Raw genomic sequence first — 24,338 nt, 5'->3', positions numbered from 1 at the left:
CTCTGTCTGCTTGAAAATCTCCCTCCTCTAGGTGGGAAAAGATCATATCAGCAGTGCATTATTTATAGGTAATACAGCGGGTTTCCATCCTAACTGCCAAAGGTTACTGGATCTTATGTCAGAGTCTGCAGTTGCAGTCCCTTGGGCCATATAGCGCATGCGGCCTGCAGAAGGTAAGTCTGAGGCCTGGAATCACAACCCGTGGGGCCTGGAGGGGCTTCATTTTAAGGGCTGGATGTCCATGTCCAGATAGTCTGGACCCTGTTGACCACAGAGACAGCCCTCTCCGGTAGAGAGCGCATCTACAGGAGATTCCCATACGGGCAATGAGGAATTGGATGGAGGAGGCTGTGTCATCCAGCTGACAAAAAACTCAGCAGTCTGGGTCAAGCCAATTTAGTTATTCCTCAAAATTTGTCTTTCATCCAGGTGGTGTTCCATCTTAAGGACGGGATGTCCATGGTCCAGCTAGCGCTGGACCCTGTTGACTATAAACGCCCCTCTCTCACTAGTGGGGCGAATCTAGAGAAAAGTTCCATAGGAATAAAGTGGAATTGGATGAAGAGTTCATGGTCCAGTTTACCTGGACCCTGTTGCCCACTGATGCATCCCTCTCTGGTGGAGAGTGTCCACGGTCCAGCTAAGGCTGGAACCTGTTGACTACCTATGTCTCCCTCTCTGGTGGAGAGCACATCCAGATAAGCGTTCCATAGGAGGAACATGAAATTGAATGTAGAGTCCATGGTCCAATTTATCTGGACCCTGTTGACCACTGATGCATCCCTCTCTGGTGGAGAGTGTCCACGGTCCAGCTAAGGCCGGACCCTGTTGACTACCTATGTCTCCCTCTCTGGTGGAGAGAACATCCAGATAAGCGTTCCATAGGAGGAACATGAAATTGAATGTAGAGTCCACGGTCCAATTTATCTGGACCCTGTTGACCACTGATGCATCCCTCTCTGGTGGAGAGTGTCCACGGTCCAGCTAAGGCCGGACCCTGTTGACTACCTATGTCTCCCTCTCTGGTGGAGAGAACATCCAGATAAGCGTTCCATAGGAGGAACATGAAATTGAATGTAGAGTCCACGGTCCAATTTATCTGGACCCTGTTGACCACTGATGCATCCCTCTCTGGTGGGGAGTGTCCACGGTCCAGCTAAGGCCGGACCCTGTTGACTACCTATGTCTCCCTCTCTGGTGGAGAGAACATCCAGATAAGCGTTCCATAGGAGGAACATGAAATTGAATGTAGAGTCCACGGTCCAATTTATCTGGACCCTGTTGACCACTGATGCATCCCTCTCTGGTGGAGAGTGTCCACGGTCCAGCTAAGGCCGGACCCTGTTGACTACCTATGTCTCCCTCTCTGGTGGAGAGCACATCTAGAGAAGCATTCCATAGGAGGAACATGAAATTAAATGTAGAGTCCACGGTCCAGTTTACCTGGACCCTGTTGACCACTGATGCATCCCTCTCTGGTGGAGAGTGGCCATGGTCCATCTAACGCCAGACCCTGTTGACTACCTATGCCTCCCTCTCTGAGGAGAGCACATCTAGATCGGCTGGGTAGGCTATTTGGTCTCATCATATGTCCGCCTGATCACGGCTTATCCAAGATCCATCGGTCCTTCAACTTGTTCAAGCCAGACAAATACGTAAGGACCCTCCCTCTCAAGGGCATCAAGCAACTTTATCTAGACAGCTCTCCCATTCGGCAAATCCTTGGCCCCCCACACCTTCACAAAGGTAGTGGCCCCGGTCGTAGCCGCCCTGCGCCTCCAAGGGATCTTATTGTCCCATAACTAGACGAATGGCTCCTAAAAGCCCGGTCAAAGGAGGTGCTTGCCACACAGTTGGAATCCACTGTGGCTTTCCTAAATGAGCTGGGCTGGCTAATAAACTGGCAGAAGTCGGTAGTGGTTCCATCTACCCCGATTCAATTTCTGGGTTTATCTTGGATTCTCTCAGCATGATGATCTCCCTGCCTCCTCCTTGGAAGGAGAAGATTGGTCAAGCGGCTCATCACCTATCCACAACCCGGAAGGTTACTACCAGGACCGCCATGAAGGTCCTAGGTCTCATGTCCGCAGCCATCAAGGCAGTTCTGTGGGCCCTATGGCACATGCGCCCCTTACAGTGCGAGATCCTGAGAGTCGGGAACCACAGTCCTTCGGGGCTACAGAAGCCTATCCAGTTATCCATCAGAACCCGTCGATCACTGGCTTGGTGGTCCCAGCTCAGAGACGGGAAATCCACGGTCCAGACATCCTGGACCCTGTTGACCACAGATGCCTCCCTCACAAGATGGGGAGTGCTTCTGGGGGAGACCCCGGTACGTGGGACCTGGAACCAGCTTAGAGAAGGCTCATTTGTCCAACTGGCGAGAGCTCACTGCGGTGCACCGTGTGCTTCTAATGTTTGCACCCCACCTGCAAGGGAAAGCTGTGAGAGTGAAACAGACAACTTAACAGCAGTCCGATATATCAGCAAACAAGGGGGGAACCAGATCCCCCTCGCTTCTGCAGGTGACAAATCTAATATTCTCCTGGTGGAGAGGAATCTTTCACAACTATCAGCGGTTCATATTCAAGGTGGGCTGAACATCCTTGCGGATCAGCTAAGCAGAGGCCTGGTGATGACAGGCGAATGGTCCCTAAATCCGGACATCTTTCATCATCTCACTGAGATGTGGGGTCTCCCCGAGGTGGACCTGATGGCCACCCAGTACAACGCCAAAGTGACAAGGTTTTGCTCCCTCTACCGGGAAGACAATCCTTTGGCGGTAGATGCCCTGTCAATACCTTGGAGGTTCAAACTGGCATACGTTTTTCCTCCTATTCTGATGATTCCGAAGGTATTGGCGAAACTCAGGCAGGACCAGACTTCGGCAATAGTGATCATGCCGTTCTGGCCAAAAAAGGGCATGGTTTACCCACCTCATCCTAATGAGTCAAGGGACCTACTGGAGGCTTCCACAAGTCCAAAACCTGGTAATTCTGAACTGACAGCTCTGCCAGGACCTGGACAGGTTCAACCTCATGGCCTGGAGGTTGACCGCATCGTATACGGAGATAGACGATTATCCCAGGCCGTTCTAAGAACGTTGGCCCATTCAAGAGCGGATTCAACTAACAGGAGTTACCAAAGGATCTCGGATAGGCAGCTTAATAACTCTATCGAATCGGTCTTGGAGTTCCTACAGAGTGACCTGGATAAGGGGCTAACTCCAGCTACCCTGAAGGTTCATGTTTCAGCACTTTCCGCTCTTCTAGGGACCTGGTTATAACAAGATCCTCTATTAAAGTAATTCCTTAAAGGGGCCTCTAGGCTCCGCCCTCAGATGCAGCCCCCTGTCCCGCAATGGGACTTGGCTGCGGTTCTTCAGGGGCTTTGTTCTCCCCCCTTTGAACTCTTAACAGAAGTGGACTGGAGATATCTCTCCTACAAGGTAACCTTCTTGTTGGCAATTACCTCTGCCAAAAGGATTGGAGAATTACAAGCTTTGGCTGCCTCGGAGCCATTCATTACCTTTTTCCCTGATAGGGTTCAACTTGGGTTCATCCAGGGATTTTGTCCTAGGGTCGCATATATCTGCGCATATATTTGGATTGTACAGCTTCCTTTCGAAGAACCTGCTCATCAATACCTACGGCCGTAACAAAGGTGTTAAAGCCACCCTGTCAAGATGGATCAGGGAGGCCATCGCTTGCTCTCTTCGCGCTCAAGACCTACCAGTACCGGAATTGGACCAACTTCCCGGTCAGAGAGACGCTCGCTCTCCTTAGAGCAGATATGTTCCGCTGCTTCCTGGAGTTTTCATCTGATGTTCGCCAGACACTGCAGATTGGACTGGCGCAGCTCAGAGGCCACAGCCTTCGGACATTCTGTCTTGGCATCTGCTTGCCAAGATCTCCCACCCTAGTTGGGATTTTACTTGCTAGATCCCCATCTTGTGCTGCTGTTTGGCGTAGGGGGAATGGAAGATTATAAAGATAATCTGTTTTCCCTTAGCCCAAACAGCAGCACAAGGCTCCCTCCCATTGTTTATGGTAATGTTTGTATTGTTATATTGCCTTTTATACTTTTTGACTAACACAGGGGGGAGGAGGTCGCTCTGGCCTCTTATAGGGGGAAAAACTGTTAGCTAATTAAAAGTTCCACCTGTCCTAACAGCACACAGGGGCAGGAATACCCCATCTTGTGCTGCTGTTTGGGCTAAGGGAAAACAGATTATCTTTATAATCTTCCATTATTTGCAGAAGGCATACATATCCATCCATTTCAATGTATTTATATAAATGTATACTATATTCCTGGACTATGGGTCTATGAAAAAAACCCAAAATGGAAGAATGTTAGTTTTTTACACCAATTATGGATGCATCACATCAACGCAAGTTTATGTCTGTGAAAAAAATGACGGCATATGTGTGCCATCTGTTTTTCACAGACCAAGAGGCATTGCGAAATGTTAACACCCCCCCCCCCCCCCCCAAAAAAAAAAAAAAGAAAAAAAAAAGGATCTGTTTTCATGGATGTGACAGCACACGGCCAGCAAATAAGCAGGGTGGCGTGCCCTTCATGATTAGAACGGGCATCACACATCTGCAAAATGTGGATGTGTGACTATGGCTTAAGGCTACATGCACATGACAGTGAAAAAAACAAATGTTAAAAATGGATGAAATTGAAAATAGAATATTTTTATAACCATGCATTAAAATATTTTTGAAAATGTTTTTTTCCGCTGTGTTAGGCTGAGTTCACACGGAGTTTTTTGGCAGCGGATTTTGATGCAGAAACTGCCTCAAAATCTGCTGCCAAATCCGGCTCCCATTGACTTCAACAGGAGCCACATGACCATTCTTACCACGGATTTCGTGGCTGAATCCACTGCGTTGTCCACGGCGCAACACTCTCCTCCCGACTAGGTCCATTCATTTGGGCCTAATCCGGAGCAGAATGCCGCAACTGGATGCTGGTGCACTGCACCGGCATCCAGTCATGGCTAGATGTTTATTGGACCAGATTCTGAGGTGGCCTCAAAATCCGGTCCAAAAATCCCCGTGTGAACTTACCCTTAACCTAGTCAGGCAGGATCAGCACGGCCAGCTCTGCTACATCTTGGCATAGGAATGCACTGACCAGTGTTGATTGGCCAAATGCCATACAGAGTACAGCATTCGGCCAATCAACGCTGGTTCTGCCGGAGGAGGCGGAATCTAAGATCGGTCCACAGCAGTCTCCATGCTGGTCCGATATTAGACTCCGCCTCCTCACTGCCTCCTCCGGCAGAACCAGCGTTGATTGGCTGAATGCTGTACTCTGTATGGCATTCGGCCAATCAACGCTGGTCAATGCATTTCTATGCATATCGCAAGCTGACAGGGATCCTGACCAGATCGAGCCCCAAAGAGCTCGGTGAGTAACATTCCCGCCTAAATAAAGGTAATCCCTACCTATCCCTGCCTGTACATCTATCCCTGTCTCACAATCACATAGTTCACAGTCTCATATTAACCGAATGTTAAATCCACCATTCGTATAAATTGGAGGTCACCTGATTTAGCCAGCCAATTACTTTTTCCGATTTTTTTTCGATGCCTCCATTGTCGTAGTTCCTGTCCCACCTCCCCTGCGCAGTTATTGGTACAAAAAAAGCACCAGGGAAGGTGGGAGGGGATACAATTTTTTAGTGCGTTTGCCTTGTGGTATTCGATTGTAATCGAATACCTCGAACGGCCTGATATTCGATTAAATATCTATTCAATCAAACAGTGTTCGCTCATCTCTAATTATTTCTTGTTTCACATCTCAGCCACCTCACATGCAAGGCCTTCCTGTCCTTCAGACCTCGGTATCTGAAGGCTTGAAATGTAGTTGGGGACAGGAGAAGTGAAGACGTTATGTGTCTGGAATTATATTTGTGAAACGATCCATCTGCTCCTAGTTAACTGAAGTGTATGACTAACATTTTCTAACTAGGCGTGTCCCCTTTCGGGCACTGCAAACCAGATCTTCATTCATTAAATTAACCCATGTACTTTCTATGAAGAAAAAAATCTTGCCGTTATTCCTCAGTATTCGCCTTGATTAAAATGAAATCTCTAGAAAAACAAGTCACTAGAAGTAATAAATTTAGAGTTATAGTGTCCCTACCAACAAGGACTACAGGTGAAAGCAAACTATGTTTTATTAAGAGGGTTTTCCAAAAGTTACATGTTTATGGCCTAGCAATTGGATTGGTAGGACACCCACGACCATGACTGATCAGTTGTATGAAGAGACCGCACGGTTCAGTTTAGAGATGTGGCCTCTTCAGTGAATACCGAGCACAGAGTTGTACTTTACGCCGTGGCTGTGCTTGGTATTGCAGCTCAGCACCATTCATTTGAATGGACGGTCAAAAGAAATAGAGAGATAGAAAGCAGGCACTGATCTCAAAAATAAAATAAGGTGCTGCCCAAGGGGCCATACACAAATAAAATACCAACGAAATACATAGGTGACACCCAAAAATAGAGTGCATATTCCACATCATAAATGAATGAAATATCCACTTTATTGTGCAAAGACATGGGCACAATAACAAAGGACATACCAGTAATAAACACTTTCAAAAGCTTTATGTATCAGGGTATCCTCAATGACAAACACCCCACTGATATAACCCATATCCACTAAAGAAATAAAAAAGACAGCACCGAGCTGTGCATAGCGTGAGACTGTCCCAATTGAGATGGCACAACAAGCAAAACAGAAGAGACTCTCACCTTATACGCTGTGTGAGGACATGATAACCTTAAACATATTGTAAATACCCTATTTCCAGGTTCAGGGCTTTGGGACAGCTGGTATCAAATACGTGATGTCTCCACGACGTTGTATAAAACTGAGAAAGGATCGACCGACAGTACCTTGGGATCCTTGGACAACCAGATGGTGAACCAGGATGGCCTGATGCACAAACACCGTGCTCACCAAAACATAGTCAAACATGGAACTTTATTGGTACCAAGAAAGTTCCAAGTTTGACTACAATTTGGTGAGCGCGGTGTTTGTGTATCAGCCATCCTAGTTCACCGTCTGGTTGTCTAAGGATCCCAAGGTACTGTTGGCCGTTCCTTTCTCAGTTTATAACCCAAGGATCCCCTTCTTGGCTTCTATTGAGATTGCAGCACTTTATTCCTCTATTCTGCACCCCATCATGGATTGTTGGCAGTCAGATACTTTCTTGATGCCAAAAGATGCCAATATCATGCCCACAATGCACCTTGAACTTTTTCTAACTAGAAACTATTCCATTTTCAAGAGTAAGCTCAAGAGTTGTGCCATATGAGCTGGTACAATAAAGCACATCCATTTTGGGAATGATATTTTGATGACATTTTTTTAATCTTGAAACGTTCCCATGGGGAGTTTGGCCATTTAGTAGAGTCACTTAACTCTAACCACATTGGGCTCCACTTCACTTTTGAAACCAATCCTGAAGACCTAACATTTATTGACATTTGGATTACTAAATCTGCTGGAAGTGAGTTTCCGAAACCATCTACCACAAACCCACAGCCCCCCAGCTCATTGTTAAGATTGAAGAGCAATCACCCTACCCTGCTCAAAAGGGGTATTCTCAAAGATGGAAAATTGAGACTTCAACAGCCCAAGAGGAAGTCTCAGGGCTAGGGGCTACTCCAGCTATATCTTGCGGTCTGCCTTCCAGCATGCCCTTACCTGTGAATGCGCTGGCTCTCTTACCCCCACACTATTGGAGATATCACCAAACAGATTTGGCAGGGTGGCTGGGCAAGTCTATAATATCACTGTGAAAAATTTTGGTATCCTTACTATGGATACTGATATAGCCCCAGTAATCGGTACACACCCACAAATTACCTATAAGCATGGTAGTTCCCACTGTCAGAAATCTCTTCTCATATGCACCATCCATAAAAGTATGTCATTGCAGCAGAAGATACAGTATGTGGAGGTTTTGCTGTAGTAGTCATTGCAAATATATCCAAACAGTCAAATCCTTCCCCGGTCAGGTTACAGGTCAGCAATATGAAGTGAGGGAATTCATTAACTGCTGCTCTAGGGGCATCATTTATAAGGCCACAGGTATTTGTAACCTCAAGTATGTGGGTATGACCATTAGAGAATTCTAGCGATGTATAGGAGATCACCTGGGAGATATCCAACATAAACGGGATATCTCCCTTGCTACACATATCCTCTCCATTACACTGATCCCTTCTGCATCCGTTTTATGGGTATTGATCTGGTGAGATATCCAGTTAGGAAGGGTAAATGGGACCAGCTGGTTACACAGCATGAGATTTAGTGGATTTTTAAGTTGAAGACAATGAGCCCTACCCGCCAGTGGCGTAAATAAGGTCTTGTAGGCCCCAGTGCAAACTTTTCTATAGGGCCCCCTACCCCTTCCCTAGAGCGAATTCTTGATAGAGTGATGGTTACGTGTGATGCAGCGATATCTCAGATACTTGAAAAGGATACAGCTTTAGTACCTGCAACTGCAGTTACCAAGAATACAGTGAGTGAGCAGCACCTGGCATGTAAACAATATAATATGCTCCGCAGTGTCCCCGACACAGTATTATATGCTCCAGAGTGACCCCTACACAGTATTATATGCTCTGCAGTGGCCCACACACAATATTATATACTCCGCAGTGGCCTCCACACAATATTAGATGCTCCGCAGTGACCCACACACACTATTATATGCTCTGCAGTGTCCCCGACACAGTATTATATGCTCCAGCATGGCCCCTATACAGTATTATATGCTTCGCAGTGAACCCCACACAGTTTTATATGCCCCGTAGTGGTCTCCACACAGTTTTATATGCTCCATAGTGGCGCACATACAGTATTGTATTCTCCACAGTGGCCCCCACATAGTATTATATGCTCCACAGAGACGGTGCTATTATTATACTCTGGGTGCTCCCCAACAAACACTTATACTCACCTTGCCTCACCTCTCCTGAGTATCTTTGGTCTGTTTGTGTGACTTTCCCATCTTCCTTGGGACTGAGGTTACATGCCCCAGATGTCACTGCTGGGGACTGTGATTAGACCTCAGTGGTCATACGAGGTGTGATGAAGTCATTACACCAATGTGACCACTGGGGCCCAATCACAAGCCTCAGCAGTGATGCATGGTGCACGTGACCTCAGTCCCCGGCTGGAAGAGCGCCAGAGAAGATGTTGAGTCCAGGACAGGTGAGTATAAGTATTTTCTTATTTTGTGTCACCTCTTCTGTGCCCAGACAGCCCCTTTAATAATATGTTTGGCGGTCGGGGAACCAGGCTTTCCCCGACCACTATCATGATGTTCTGGGGTCTAATCACGCCCCCTGTGACTGCGAATGTTACTCCACTGCTACCCGTCTAAATTGACAAACATACAGTACATGCTTTACTTGATACCACAGTATGTTTTCAGCTGTGGCTTAGAATTTTCAATGCTAAGCCTCTGAGCTGGAGAGCGGAATTTAGCGACCCAATGGTTTATTTACTTCCAGGCTTTGAGTTTGGTATCTGTCCTTTGTTTTTAGGGTTATATTGTGTAGTGTATACATCCTCTGTTAATGGTATTAATAAAATTTACATTTTAATATTGGCCAACCCTTGGATTTCCATCCCCCACCTAGATAATAGACTAGTAAGCAGCATATATGGCTGAATAGTCAATGTGCCACCAGAGTTGCTTATATGTGACTATACATAGCTCCATGATTAAATCAAAAGGAATCAGGCAATACTATGACATGTAAAAATAGTTACAAAAATTGGAGAGGCGAAAAAGAGAAAACCTGAAAAGCTAAAAAAAAAAAAAAAAAAAACAGTAGAATAGCAAAAAAAACCCAAACTAAATAAAATAGATGAATATGACAAGTAAAATACCCAAATGTGCTTGTGGTCAGATGTCAGTGTGTTTGGCAGCTCCACGGATATCAATGCATTGCAGCTTAATGGTCAGGGAACCCCTATGGAAGATGCAAGGCAGCAATAGGCGTAAGTCTGCCATGCACGTCTTCAGTCTTCTCTGCTAGCTCCCGTCTCTTGGACTCTTATTTTATAACATCACTACCTCCCAATCCACAGTTGTATCATGTGACCAATACTCTCACCTTCCATCTCACATGCAGAGAGGAAGTCAGTTTCTCTGTTTTCCAGCCAATCCTCTGCACCTATCAGCTATTTAAAGCACCTTTTTCCACTAGAAGGTGCCTGAACAATAAGGTTCCTAGCTTGATATTTCCTGGTAAAGTAAGTTTGATTGATAACTGTTTGTTTACCCAACCTGATCCTGTTCATGTCCAGACCTCAGCCCGTTTACCATACTGAATCTGTGCCAACTGCCTTGACCTGTGGCCTGTTCCCTGAGACAAACGTACTCTGCCTGCTCTGAGTTCAGCCTCTCCCCTGACCATGTCTCTGCCCGTTCCCTTTAGTGCCATACACTAGTGTCTTGGGTCAGCTGAGGCTTCTCTTGAGATTCTCTCCAGCAAAGTATCAATTCACATTATATAAATTCTAGTGGTCCGATATAATCCTATATAATTTTCTTTTATTTCAGTGAACTTCTAGAAGCCATCACTATCAGTATAGTACACAAAGAATGCCAAAAACAACAAGTAAAATATGTCATATCAATTACTTTAGACTAATCGAAAAACATTCTAGTTACAAAGTCAATAACTCGGAAAAGATAAAAAACATTTTCTTTACGGGAAGGCAAAACCTTGGAAGTAAATAGGTCCAGTGGTGTGAAGGGAATACTATCTGGAAAGAAACTTGTCTCCAGTCCTTTTGAAACCTAATCTGTAGAGATTTATCATTATTAAGCTATTGGAATATATGATTCATTTTTACCCACTTTGGGATATATCACATTCTAAAGAATTACAGCAGAACATCAAGAACAATCTATATTGACATGCACTGTATATAGGAAACAGCTATATGAGTTGTCACTTAAAGAGAGTCTACAACTTCCCCCAAGCATATTCTAGTGCTACAACTGCATTACAGTGCCCATTACAGTGATACACAACATATATTTGTTATATGTGCAACTGTTTTCGATTTGGAGAAAAACAACTTTGAATTCTTATACAAATAAGGCAGTTGGTGCACTGCGGGCAGGACTTCAGCCCTGGGGGCACTGCTCTTTTTGTTCAAGTAGGATGGGTGATGTCATAGTAGCGGAAGCAGGGCCACACCTCTAATGAGGCAAGCTGAGGCAATGGCCTCAGGCGGCACTTTGGAAGGGGCGGCAGCTGCGGCAATTTGATTTTTTTTTCTAAACTATCGCAGGAGAGGGCCACTCTGAAAACAACCCACTGTGCACCAACTTCCTTATTTGCATAAGACTTGAATATTGACGTATAGTATAGCTACCTCCAATAGATGGCAATACAGATGCAGCTTTTGTCTCCCTGAATGACAGCTAACATGCATATTTTTTTGTTCCCGGTGAGCAATACCTGACCTATAAGACTCTCTATGTCACCAGGTTGTGTCCACAACTAGAAATAGTAGCTGCAACATTTAAAAGAACTGTCCACTTTACCTTCATAATACAAAAGGATTTGGTCAGAAATGGAAAACTATTTGTGAGACCCAGTTGAGTCAGAGACCCAATTTCCAGCTAAAACTTTTGTCTGGAGACCAGAAGACTTATGAGGTTCCTAATTTATCTAAAAAAAAAAAAAAAGATGTATTATGGTGAGTTCCAAGATCATCATCTTAAGTTGTTTTGGATCTGCCTCAGTTGTCTATAAGCTCTTTGCTTCCAACGGCACAAATTGCTCACACATTGTAATACGGCTGTGGTTCGTGAAGGGATTATCTAAGTTATGTTTAAAGAGGACTTCGGAAAACAAATAGGCTACTTTGCCAAAACTGACTCCTCAATGCGTAGAAGGTGTATCCAACCCTAACTGTACTAGAACTCCATGAATGTGGAGTAGTAACGTACGGCAGCAAACAGGATCGGGGAAACTATTCACCAAACAGGAAGCGTCTAAGAATTACACTATATGAGAACCATATGAGAACTGCAAATATCCCAGAAGAGTAAAAAAAGGGAGCCGGGGCAGAGCAGGACAGTCAACGGCAGAAGAAAGTAATAGAGGAAAAATGATTCTCTAGTTCTTTGTCAGTGGTGTTTTTGCCAAGTATTTTAGTGATCCCCGTGTCTATTCTGGCTGCAATTGTTTACATTTCGAAACAACATGGCTGAGAGTCTCTGAGGTTTTAAGTGTAAAAGTGCAAGTAGAATGAAAACAGTCACAGAACACAGAAACTTTTAGGACATGTACTATACTCCGGGAGGGTTGGTCGCAGTTATCAGGGGAATGTGATGCGTTAGTACTCGAGTTCTCAAGAAAACATTATTGACTTGTGACTTCATCTATCACATGGATGAATGTTTTTTGTTGGCCAACCCCTTTAAGTTCTTACTTATTATTTTCAGGTCTGACCCATAGTATATAATTAGTGTCAAGAAAAAAAACAAAAAACATATATTTTTTTTACTTTTTTTACCCATTTAATTAAACTTTATAGGGCTTTTCCAGAATGGTAGATCATTAACGCCAGATCAAAGGGCTCAAATAGCTGGTAGCCCTGCAGATCAGCTGTGTGATGAGGTCACATTCATATGCAGCTCTGTCCCATCCAAGCACAAGCGATTGAGCTACAACGCCAAGTCCAATGTATCATACTCTGCTTGGTATCCATTGAAGAAGCTACCTTGCTCATACAAGTCCTACAGACCCTTCAAATAGCTGGAGAGTGATGGATGTTGCACCACTGCCAATCTTATGCTGAAGACCAGTCATCAATACTAAAGGGTTTTTTTTTTTTTTTCAGGTTACATCATTCCTTCCCTATCCTTAGGGTGGGTCATCAATTAAAGATAGTTAGGGGTCTGACCCACGAGCAGGGGTGTAACTTTAGGGCAAGCAGAGGGTGTATCTGAGCCCTGGAGTCTTAGGGGGCCCATAAAGTGTCTCTTCTCAATATGGAAAGACTAGTACTAAAAACAAGACATTATATTTGGAGAGCCTGGAACTGATTTTGCATTGGGGGCCCATAAGCTTCATGTTATGCCTTGCCACCTGGGCCCCTGGCCGTTTAGTTGTTTGAAGAAGCTGCAGTGTTTGGGTGAATGCTGCATCAACTTCAGTTCTGACCAACCACATTGCCGCTTACATCACAGCTTAGCCCATTCACTTGGGTCATGTGACCGATGAATATGACATCACATGGCCTGTGAAACAAAACAGCGCTTAGTGAGTGCTGCTGCCACTTCAGACAGCTCATCCACAGGGGTCCCGGGTGTCGCACTCCCACGGATCTTCAATGGATGAAAATAAAATCAAATGTAACCCTTTAATGAGGCAGAAACACATTCATTTGCTCATTGAAGTATATTTTTTCTACATTGTTCACTATATGGGATAAAAAAATATATATACATGCATACATATACATACATGAGGAATACCTATGTTTGTTTATGTTATTTGTTTACATTAAGCATATTTATATTATTATTATTATTATTATTATTATTATTATTATTATTATTTCAATACTATATTTTAAACTTTTTTTACTTTTGTTTTTACCGCCCTCCATGATCTCCAGTGCAATGTACCGCAGCACATTGTGCATATGTGGAATAGGAAACGACTCAGTTCTGTTTTACAGATCAGCTCCATAATAACAGTCAAGAATGCAGGAGCCAATAATAGTTTTCTGTCTAAGGAATAAGTATAATGACAGATATTCTCTCATAACAGCTCAGAGGTATATGGTGGTACACTAGTGTATATATTATATACTGTATTATACAGCTCCATAGGTGCATGTTGCAGCTCTCTACTACTCAAGTATCCCCAGAAACAGTTCTTCCTGATAAGAATTGTGTTTTTTGGACAACAATTTATTTTGTGCAGGATACTGACGCAGCAATGGAGGCAATACTTTTTTTTCATATTAGTATGTCTTTGTAGAATGGGAGGAAATCCACACAAACACGGGGAGAACATACAAACTCCTTGCAGATGTTGTACCTGGCGGGATTCAAACCCAGGACTCCAGCGCTGCAAGGCTGCAGTGCTAACCACTGAGCTACTGTGTTGCCTCCAATGTCATCATTTTAAGCATTCATTTAGGCTTATAGCATGTTTTTTTTTTCACACTTTTTACCTACAATGCTGCTTATGAGTTGCAGAAGTTGTGGAGTCCAAGTTTACGTCTTCATAAACCTCATTGTCTCAAAAAATCTATTTGAGTATCTTATTGTATTGGATGTATGGGCAGAGAAAAAACACAAAGTAAGGATAAGCATTACATCAGGAAGAGTCTGTCTACACAGAAGGAACACATGGAAAATACATTTACAGAAGCCATGCAAGTGGATTACGAACACCCAACATGTTCAGGTCTGACATTATGTATCTAGCTGTACTGGAGCGAATATACTTCTATCTGATCAGTTCCCTTTGTATTTACGCACAACAAACACCACTTGCAGTAAATCTTATCATCACAAATGCCCTGATGTCAATGGGATGAGTCTTTAAAGAGGGGAAGGGTTTGGCTGACATTTACACATACCCAAATGTATTTAGGTGGGGTTTAGGCAGGCTCTGCTGGAGCTTTGCTTCCTTCTAGTTTTACGCTTTTATAAAGTAATACCTGTATTATACTAGATGATAAATACAATGTGAATGTTCAGTATTCAGGACTTATTCCCTTTAGCTGATGTGGACTGTAACAATAGACAAGCCAAGCTGTGTGGAAATCCCTGCAGCCGCTCTACAGACATCCCAGTACAATGCAGACTCGCTATATACCATACCATATACCATGCAGAGAGCTTATAATGTATCTCACAGCAAAGGATTTCTAACAGTGACTTTGTATTACAAAACTGATTTCTATATGTTCCAATGATGATCATACATTATTAACTACATCTTTTATGCTGCTTGTATGTATAAAGAGGAAGCAACACCTCATAGTATGTAGGAGACCACTGACTAGTGCAACTCAAAAGGCATCCAAAGGCTTTCTTACTTGGAATTTATTACCATTCACTCATGCTGTGGCATTTTGCTAAATTTTGTAATTGTTAAGTGTTCACATTGTGGATCTCTTTATAACTGCCCAGCTATGACTCTTGGTTATTCTCCTCCTGCTCCTCCAAATCAAAAGACACAAACAGGTACTGAACCGGATAGTCTAAAGGCGCCAATACATGTACTGTAGGAGCAGAGCTGTCTAATCCCATTGATTTTTACAAGAACAGTCAATTATCTTACGAGTGATTCTCAGCTGACAGTTGAGAAGATGTGTATTGCTATCTTAAGTAACCAATTTTGCTTACTTTTTACCCTAATTTGCTGCAGGTAAGTTAAAAAATATTGTTAGATGTAAGGCCCGATTCACATCTGCATTTGGTATGTTGTTCAAGGAGTCCACTTGGGGACCCCCCGAATGGAATACCAAATACATTAAAAAGTGGTGAGCAATCAAAGCACACGAACCCCAAAGACTGTAATGGGGTCCACGTGTTTGCCGTATCATGCGGAGAGGAAATTAGTTCTTGAAGTATTTTTCTCTCCGCATGACTCGTGTGGCTAGTGGTTACAACTGGCTCCTCTTGCCTGCAATGGCATAATAGGATAATATATTTTTATGATTGTTTAAAATAATACATTAAATATTCTAATATATTTATGCTAGGTTCAGTATCTCCTCTCCATTGTTTGGGTCCATCGGAAGACCTGAACATTGGAGAGGTAGACCACTAAAACATCGGTAAAATGTGGAGCCTGGTAGGCTTCTTGGACAATTACAGGGACAATTCCTCCTGACTTCCCATATGATTTCCCACTGGCTACACTGCCCATATGTGTGTTCTGGATAGGGCAAGAGAAGACAACTGCTACCATGCTTATCTCACCTGAGAATAAAGGAGCAAGCATGTTCCAATCCAACAACTTGATCCTTCTTTTCCCCCGATATCTGTCATGTCATGTTATGACATAAGTCATAGAATTGAACCTAGCCTGGGCGGAGTATTCCATGCACCATTCCCCTTTGCTGTATCATGTGCGGTATATGGCGGTATATGGCGAACAAGATTGAACACCTTCAGACGATACGCGTATTAACCAAGAAGCATTAACATGGCATATTACAACTTAATTTATTGGAAACAATGGCTCTTGGTCTGGATACAGTGCACAACCCTGGAACAATTCTCCATCGGGGACCTTGCGAGGAAGAACATTTCTAAATATGTTTGGACGCAATGAAAAATAGTTTCTCAGGGATCATATAAAATAGAACAGTTTAGTTTCTAGTTTGTCCCCACCATACCGTTGCTCGGTGTTAAACAGCGCAAAGATGTGTTTGCTGGACATGAAGCCTTTTTCCACATCACGGACTTTGAGATTGTCCAAAGGTAGCATGTACTTCTTCTCTTTTTCCTACACGGAAAGAAGAAGCAAAAACAAACCAATAAGCTTGGATACAGTAGAGGTCTCACATAGTGCCAGCATTGCACAGCATTACTTCCTTCACCTCAATTAAACCTAAATGAGCTTGGCAGCTGGAAAGGTCTGCTAGCAAGTCAAGGAATATCTGAGAAAGCACAGTGCCACTGGCTTCACAGAACGCTGCCATTTCATCATGAATAAATGTATTATATGCCGTTCTCATGACTGCAAGCATGAACTTACTCTGGACTCCAAATGCCAGTAGTAGTTATAAATTAGTATTCCCAAATCAGAAAACCCATTAGACAGCCAGTTGGACGGTGCCGCACATTCATATAAAACCTGATGGCCAAACGGTCAGAAGAAAGCTTGCCTCCTCTTCTAGATTTACTAGTATTGCTATGCAGAGCTGCTAGCAGGAGGCTTTTAAGGAAAACTTGAAATCCCTGTTTTACCCAGGTAAGGCCTGACCTTCCGCCCCCAAAAAGCTTGCATAAGTGGAAAATCTTGGTCTTGAACCTAAACATGACATACTTATTACTAGAGATGACATCATTGTCATCATCATCCCTTTGGTAGCGCTGAGGTTCAGCCTGCAACCTATAGACTACGATTGTTGCATTTATCTATAGCAAAGTTGATCATACACAGAAGAAAAGTGTAGAATAAAAAAACATGGCATGTTTTTTTTTATATGGGGTGAATGCAGACAGACACCAGGCGGAGGAGGCTCTGTCTGCATCTGTCGTTTAATGTCCATTGCTCTCATCCTATGACGGGTGAGAGCAAAGAACCATTAAATAACAGTAGTGTGAACCCACCCTAAGGATCTCATTGCACCTGGAACAGTGTATTGCAGAACTGTTGGTGTAATAAAAGGTTGATACCTCCAATAAAATCCTCTTTAATTTTGTATATTGGTTAGGTTTTTTAACTTAGTTAAATAAAAACTTCAGATAAAGTTTTTAGATTAGATCACGCCTCGTAAAAGGCCTTATGGTTGTTACACAATACAAAGAACACCAACTATATCTCATACACCATCTCCTCAGTCCCTGCATTGGGCGATAAGAGTGTTGCTTTGATAACTATTTAAACTATTAATATTATACCAGGAAATTACATATTAAAAGTTTTCGATTTCTACAGTCCTAAAGAGCAAGGTGTTATTCTATGATATTCTACCCCTGGGGTTGCATGTATCGTGGGTTGAATCACTGCTTGAGACTATGGTTGACCAAATTCACCAATATGTGTGAAATAGGTTGACCATCTAATGTTGGGTAAACAGAATCTGAGATGTATGCAAAACACAGAAGCACGACATTTCAGTGCTCAGTTGTGGATGATGCAGATCTGAAGATGGTACATCGAGGAATGGAGAAGCACAATAAATAACTCCAAGAAACTCACCGTGTACCAGTCATTGCAAAGAGACTACACCATGGCCACCTACCTGGAGAGAATACCCACCCCAAAAACAGACAGACCCTGAGCCAGTACAGACTGAGCGCCCACAGCCTAGAGATGGAGACGTGGCGACACAGGCAGACGTACAAGCCACGGGAGAACAGACTGTGTGTTAGGATTGGGTCCCGCAGGTTGTCATCATAGCGCACAGCGCCACCTGCGGCCCAGTCCAGGTCCAGCTTTTGGCCTACCGAGCATGCTCAGACCTATTGGAGCTGCTCAAAAAACTAAGTGCCGTTTCTCCCCTACTGGGCATGAGCGGTGAGGTCATCACCACCGCCTTTACTGGGTGGGGACTTCCCTTTAAATAGTGTGAGCTGACGCCCGCCGGGTGCTCACACTTTGACTAAAAACTCCAAAGTCCACGGAGTGTTTTTGAAAGACAGTAGTGTCAGGGATAGGCTTCCAGCATTGCAGGCAGGTTTCAGACTGGGCTTTTGTGTGGGGTTCCTCTAGTTCTCCTGGGTGCTGTTAGTTAGGACCTGTAAATCCTGAACCGCTAGATCGACGCAAGGGCTGGGAGCGGTAGACGCCATTCCAGCTTGTAGATCTGCGGCAGGTATGGTCACTGAGATAGCCTATGGTACTGTCTGATTTCACGTATGGCTCCCAGCTGTGTGCGGAGCATGAGTGTTTATGGCTCCAAGCTGTGTGCGGAGCATGTCCTAAAACTTCTGTGGTGGCCCCTAGCTGTGGAAGGGGTAAGTGTGTCTGTTTGTGTCTGCTGGCCTGGGGTGAGTGTTTAACCCTTGGCAGCCATGTGTGTTTCACTTGTACTGGTGCACCTGGCCAGTGAGCTAACTGGCAGGTTATTTGCACCCCATTCACATTGAGTATCACACAGTTCACATTAAAGTACTTCTGCAGTGTTTGCAGTAATTCACACTTAGTATGCACTGCAGTATCTTGGCAGCTGTTCACACTAGTATCGCTGCAGTAATGCACATTAAGTACCGCTGTAGTGTTCTACAGTTATGCACATTAAGTTTTACGCTGCAGTTCTTGGAAGCAGTTCACATTGTGTTCCTTTTGAGTTCAAACATATAGCCGCCCACCACTGGGCCTGTGGACCTCGCTGTAGTGTTCTACAGCTATGAGGTTCTGTAGTGTTCAAAAAATATTTATATATATATATATATATATAGAGAGAGAGAGAGAGAGAGAGAGAGAGAGAGAGAGAGAGAAAACTCTACATCCTACTGGGAGAAGAAGAGGCCACTGTGGAGATCGCTGCCCAATACATGTCCAGCTGTCACCAAACAAGAGGAAGATGAGACTCCACGGACTGTTATACCCCAAACCACCCACCCCACCTCCCCATATAGCGGCCACCAACTAAGAGGAAGATGAGACTCCACGGACTGTTATACGCCAAATCAACCACCCCGCCCCCCATCCCCACCATTCCTCCATCCCCCCCCCCCGACTCCAACTCCCCCCCACACTTTACTAGCTTTGGCAATGCCAAATATCTATTCGGATGTGTCAATAAAACCTATTTGATTTGGTGAGGGGGATGGACACCAGCGATGGATGGGTGTATTTGGCAATGACCTGGCTGTGCTCTGTGAGCAAAGTGAATACCCCCTGTGTGCCCGAGCCTCTGCGTAATGATGAAAATGGTTATTATGAGAGACCCGCAAGCGTCCATGCATATGTCTACACATTGCTTACTCCAGTGTACGCCTGAAGTGAGCAAGACAGGATTGCAGCTGGCAAAGCAGTCATTTCTTAAGAAAGTTAACAATCCATGGCGTACGTCAAAGTAGCACCAGAGACATCTGCAGAACAACAAAAAAAAAAAACCTGACCTGACTAAGACCTGAATCCTGCAGAATATAATAAAGAAAGAGTGGACAGAAGAGTCAAACAAGAAAGCCACAAAAGCCACAAATGGCCTACACGTCTGCTGTGGGTGGAAGAAGATCTGGGAAGACATGTTGAAACTTGTTAACCTCATGTTTGTAAAACTACTATATCATTTATATAACCCAGACGAACCTGCCGGAGGAAATCCCATTGTTGGAAATGTTAAAATTTTGTTTTAAGTACCTTAAATCATTTCTAATTCTAAAAAAATGCTGTAAAAGTGACGCAATTATACAAGAATAAAGATACGCAATATTTCTATATCTCATACCTTTCAATGATGTGATACTAAGTAGTACATTTTTGTAGAAGTCATTCACCATATCCCTTCATATAATCACAATGCCCATAATGCTATCTGTAGTATATATACACTATAGTTATCATCAAAGAGATTTGATTCCATATGTACATCAAAGCAGATTCGACCCAAATTTTGTTTTCATCCAAACTTGAAACTTATATTACCGCTTCAGACCTCAGAGTCTAATAGGAGGAGGCCTAAGGGAAGTGTAAAAAATAAACCAGTTATAGTCATGTTACCTCAGCTCTTTGTGGCATCACGTGCCCTCTCTGGGTCTTCTTCTGGCCTCATGGGGGACATAAGACACTCCAATGTCAGTGCTGAGGCTCAATGACAGGTCCATTGTGGCGCATGGAGCATCATGATGTTGTCATGCCCGATATGTGACCGCTGAGGTCTGTGACTGACTCCTAGCACATTATATCCCCCAGAAGAGACCAGAAGAGGTCCCACAAAAAGGGCAGGAGAGGCCCAGAAGAGAGTCACAAAACACAAATACAAAACTAGTCGTTGTGATTCTTGTGAGTATTTAATAGCCACATATAGGATACAGGATTGAGTCCTCTAAGGTCAGCCATACTATCCATATCTATAATATACATAGCAATAGTACTTATAGCCACAATACTCGAAATATCTAGTCATAAAGGTATATATAGTACCCAAAGCAATAGTTACCCCAAAACACCACCCGTAATGCCCAGTATGCTGGAGCCTTACGTTACCACTGTGGCACATGAGTTATATCTGTATCACTGTGTTGTTATAAGAAAGTAGCCCAACAGCTCTAAGGAGTTGGGTCAGGTCGGGTATGGGAGGACGTAATATAAATAGAAAAGCCCACCCAAAGTAACGGTACTAGCAGGAGGGAAGAGCCAATTTATCATTTATCTCCCATCCACCATCGCTTTAATGATTTATGATTTTCCTTTTTTTTATACGCTGGTTTGGGAGCTGGGCATGCTAGTGGACTATTTGGCCCTCGATGGTGCTTGTTGACAAGCAGCTGTTTTGTCATGACGGGGAAGGGGGGTCCTTGGAGTTGGTTTAGGGATATACAGTGTTTGGAGGTTGAGGGGGCAATAAGACTCTGGACTCTTCACAATTTGGTACTTAAGAAGCTTCTGGTCCAGCCAAACAGCAATTGTGTGTAATGGGAGAAATCCCAGTCATCCATGTGGGGAGATTTGGTGTCTCCAAGTCAGTGTTAAATGGTTGGGGTTAAAAAGTTGAGGTCATGTTGGCCAGATCTGGTGGCTCCAAGGACCTCCTTCGTCAGGCACCTAGGTAAAGAGGTTATTTACTTATGTTAATAAAAAGGCTGCTGTGGCCAATAAAATCCATCTCATGGTATTGCATGTGTTAATTAAAGGGGGAGAAGGGATTGATTAAGGGTCTTGGAAGGAGTCGACAATATCCTGTCAAGATTATCAGCAAAACAACATGCTTGGTGTAAGTCGTAAACCGGATATGGAGCAATATACAGTGGGTGTTCAGGTTTCATCCACACATACTAATAGAGTAAGTGGCTTCCTAAGATATTGACTTAGTGTGCGTCTGAGGTAGGGAAATCTAGATAAGGAGCCACAATGGGGACAGGACATTGTAATGCTAGGTTCAAATCTGCACTAGGGTTTCCGTTCTTCAGGTCAGCTCGGGGACCCAAAAAATGGAAACCCAAACCACTTAAAAAGCAGTTACTTGTGGAGACTATAGACTATAATGGGGTCAGGTTTACATCCGATTTCTGCTGGAAAAATGCGGAGAGAAAAGTCTCTTTGTATTTCTTAAGAGGAATGGGTGACGGATTCTCCAAATGGGCAATAAGTGCAGGTGTGAATTCAGCCTAAAAAAGTTGTGTGGCAAGAAACTTACCAATGCACATATTAAATATGTCCTTTGACTTAGGCCCGGTTCACATCTGCGTTTGGAAGAAGACGCGTATTGCTATCTCAAGTGACCGATTTTGCTTATTTATTACCCTGATTTGCCACTGGCAAGTTAAAAAATATTGTAAGTTATAAGGCCTGGTTTACATCTGCGTTCCGTATTCTGTTTGGGGAGTCCACTTGGGGACCCCCCGAATGGAATACCGAACGCATTAAAAAGCGGTGAGCAATGAAAGCACACAGCCTCCATAGACTATAATGGGGTCTGTGTTTTTTCCGCGCTGTGTCCGCACAAATCATACTTCAAGCACTACTTTCCTCTTCACATGATTCATGCGGAAAACACACGGACCCCATTATAGTCTATGGAGTCCGTGTGCTTTCATTGCTCACCATTTTTTCATGCGTTCGGTATTTCATTCAGGGGTCCCCAAGCGGACTCCCCGAATGGAATACCAAATACAGATCTGAGCCAGATGGAGACCAAAAGATTGTCCTTTTGGCCTTCACCTAACAGTATACTCCAAAAGTAAAGTAAGAAATACAGAAGCAATACAATACCCACAATATTCAAGTAAAAGAAAATGTATATACACACATATATATCTTCATGATGGGTCTCCATGGATGATGTATTCAACTATATCGTATCACGGGCGTCCAGCTGCATGCATTAAATGGAGGCCATAAATGTGAATGGACGGAGCCTTAGCCTCTGCTAGCCATCCGTTTGGTGGACTATTCTGCCTTCTGACTACTGTACATAGTGTAAGGCACGGAGTTCTTCTCTACTCTATGTATACATTGTATGCGAGGTGCTTATATACTACTGAATCTGCTCACAGTTTCCTCAAGAGCAGCAATCTTCATGTCTAGCTTTCTTCTGAATATACAAAAGTCTGTAGATCTCACCTCAGCTAGTATTTCTTTATACTATCATCTGACTCCATGAAATACTATTTGCCCTACGGCAATAAATCAGTATTTTATACTAGTTACTATGAGAAGAAATACACAGGATGCCGCTTCCCTTGGAAGTCAAACCCTAAATCTGTGACTTATATACTGCGGAAGATTTACCCTGCATATACCTAGAAGATAATATCCAGGACTGCCGTCTTTAAAACATGGATGTTAAAAGGTTAAATGGATTCTTAAGCTGCACCCCTCCTTCATTGGCAACATAAGTCCCATTAATCATCATCTATAAACAACCATTGCCATGGAAACGTTTGTATATACATTTTTAATGGGTAAAAAAGAAGCAGATTTGAGTTTTTCTTCTTTTTTTTTCACTTGCAGGAATAATGATTTCCAGGTTTGGCATTTCCTGTTCAAACGTTTGGCTTAATTCAGAGCCCCTGGCTATGCCTCAGGGCCCCTCACTTCTTCCAGACGTCCTCAGCTGGCTAAGAACTTTGTCCCCCACACCCACCCCTGTCAGTGCTGTTTTATCATTATGTCTGGATGTGATATTCCTGGCAGACTTTAGACTGAAAAAAGAAGTTTGGAGATTTAACTCCTTCCATGTTTAACTACTCTTAAGATGTATAGGGGCTCGATGGAGAAGCGAGACGACGGTACGCCAAATTCTGCATAACGTAAAATTAATGCAAACCAATTGAGCAAGAAAAACCTCCTAGAAAACAAGATTCAGATGTACAAAAATCAGATTTTAATCCCGTATTTCCCAATAAATTTACTGTTGGGAAAATACGTCACCCGGTTATGTGACAGGAAGTGAGTAAATACGGTATATTCCATGAAAGCATGCTCGCTCTAGTACTATAAGGCTATAAATACTATAGTAATGATAATGGACACCGCTCATCTAAAAAGAAGAAAAAAATTCACGCGAGATAAATTGCAAATAAGATAATAAAATATCTCATCGGATTCCAATTCTAATCTTATCATCCAATCCATTGTATATGAAAGGCAAAAAAATACAACTTTTTATGCACTTAGAAATTCAGAGAATAGTCCACGTAGTAAGAAGAATTCCGTTTTTATTAGCTACTATACTAAGTAGCTATTACTCCATAGAGTAGATTCAAGTTCATTCCCGGACACCTTCAATGGTTAAACCAGTGGTGTTTGTTTGTCCGGGAAGTAATGAGTCTTTTTTTTTTGTCTGTTGCCCAATGAGCCATGTGTTTTGCATAGATGTACGTAATTTTATTTTCTTGGCATAATGTCTTGCTATATACAACTGGAGACATCCTATAACAGAAACGAATGCCACAAGGGTCGTAT

At 43.4% G+C, this 24,338-nt stretch overlaps 1 protein-coding gene across 1 annotated transcript in view; it reads right to left on the bottom strand.

Moving 5' to 3' along the window:
- Positions 1–24,338, bottom strand: part of DNM3 (dynamin 3) — a 126,473-nt gene that overhangs the window by 40,132 nt on the left and 62,003 nt on the right. Inside the window, 1 exon segment of the mRNA XM_075286183.1 lies at positions 16,432–16,541. Coding sequence (XP_075142284.1) covers positions 16,432–16,541 — 110 coding nt within the window.

The sequence above is a fragment of the Leptodactylus fuscus genome, chromosome 9, assembly GCF_031893055.1.
Source record: "Leptodactylus fuscus isolate aLepFus1 chromosome 9, aLepFus1.hap2, whole genome shotgun sequence".
NCBI lineage: Eukaryota > Metazoa > Chordata > Amphibia > Anura > Leptodactylidae > Leptodactylus > Leptodactylus fuscus.
This window is presented reverse-complemented; position numbering and strand designations above follow the sequence as displayed.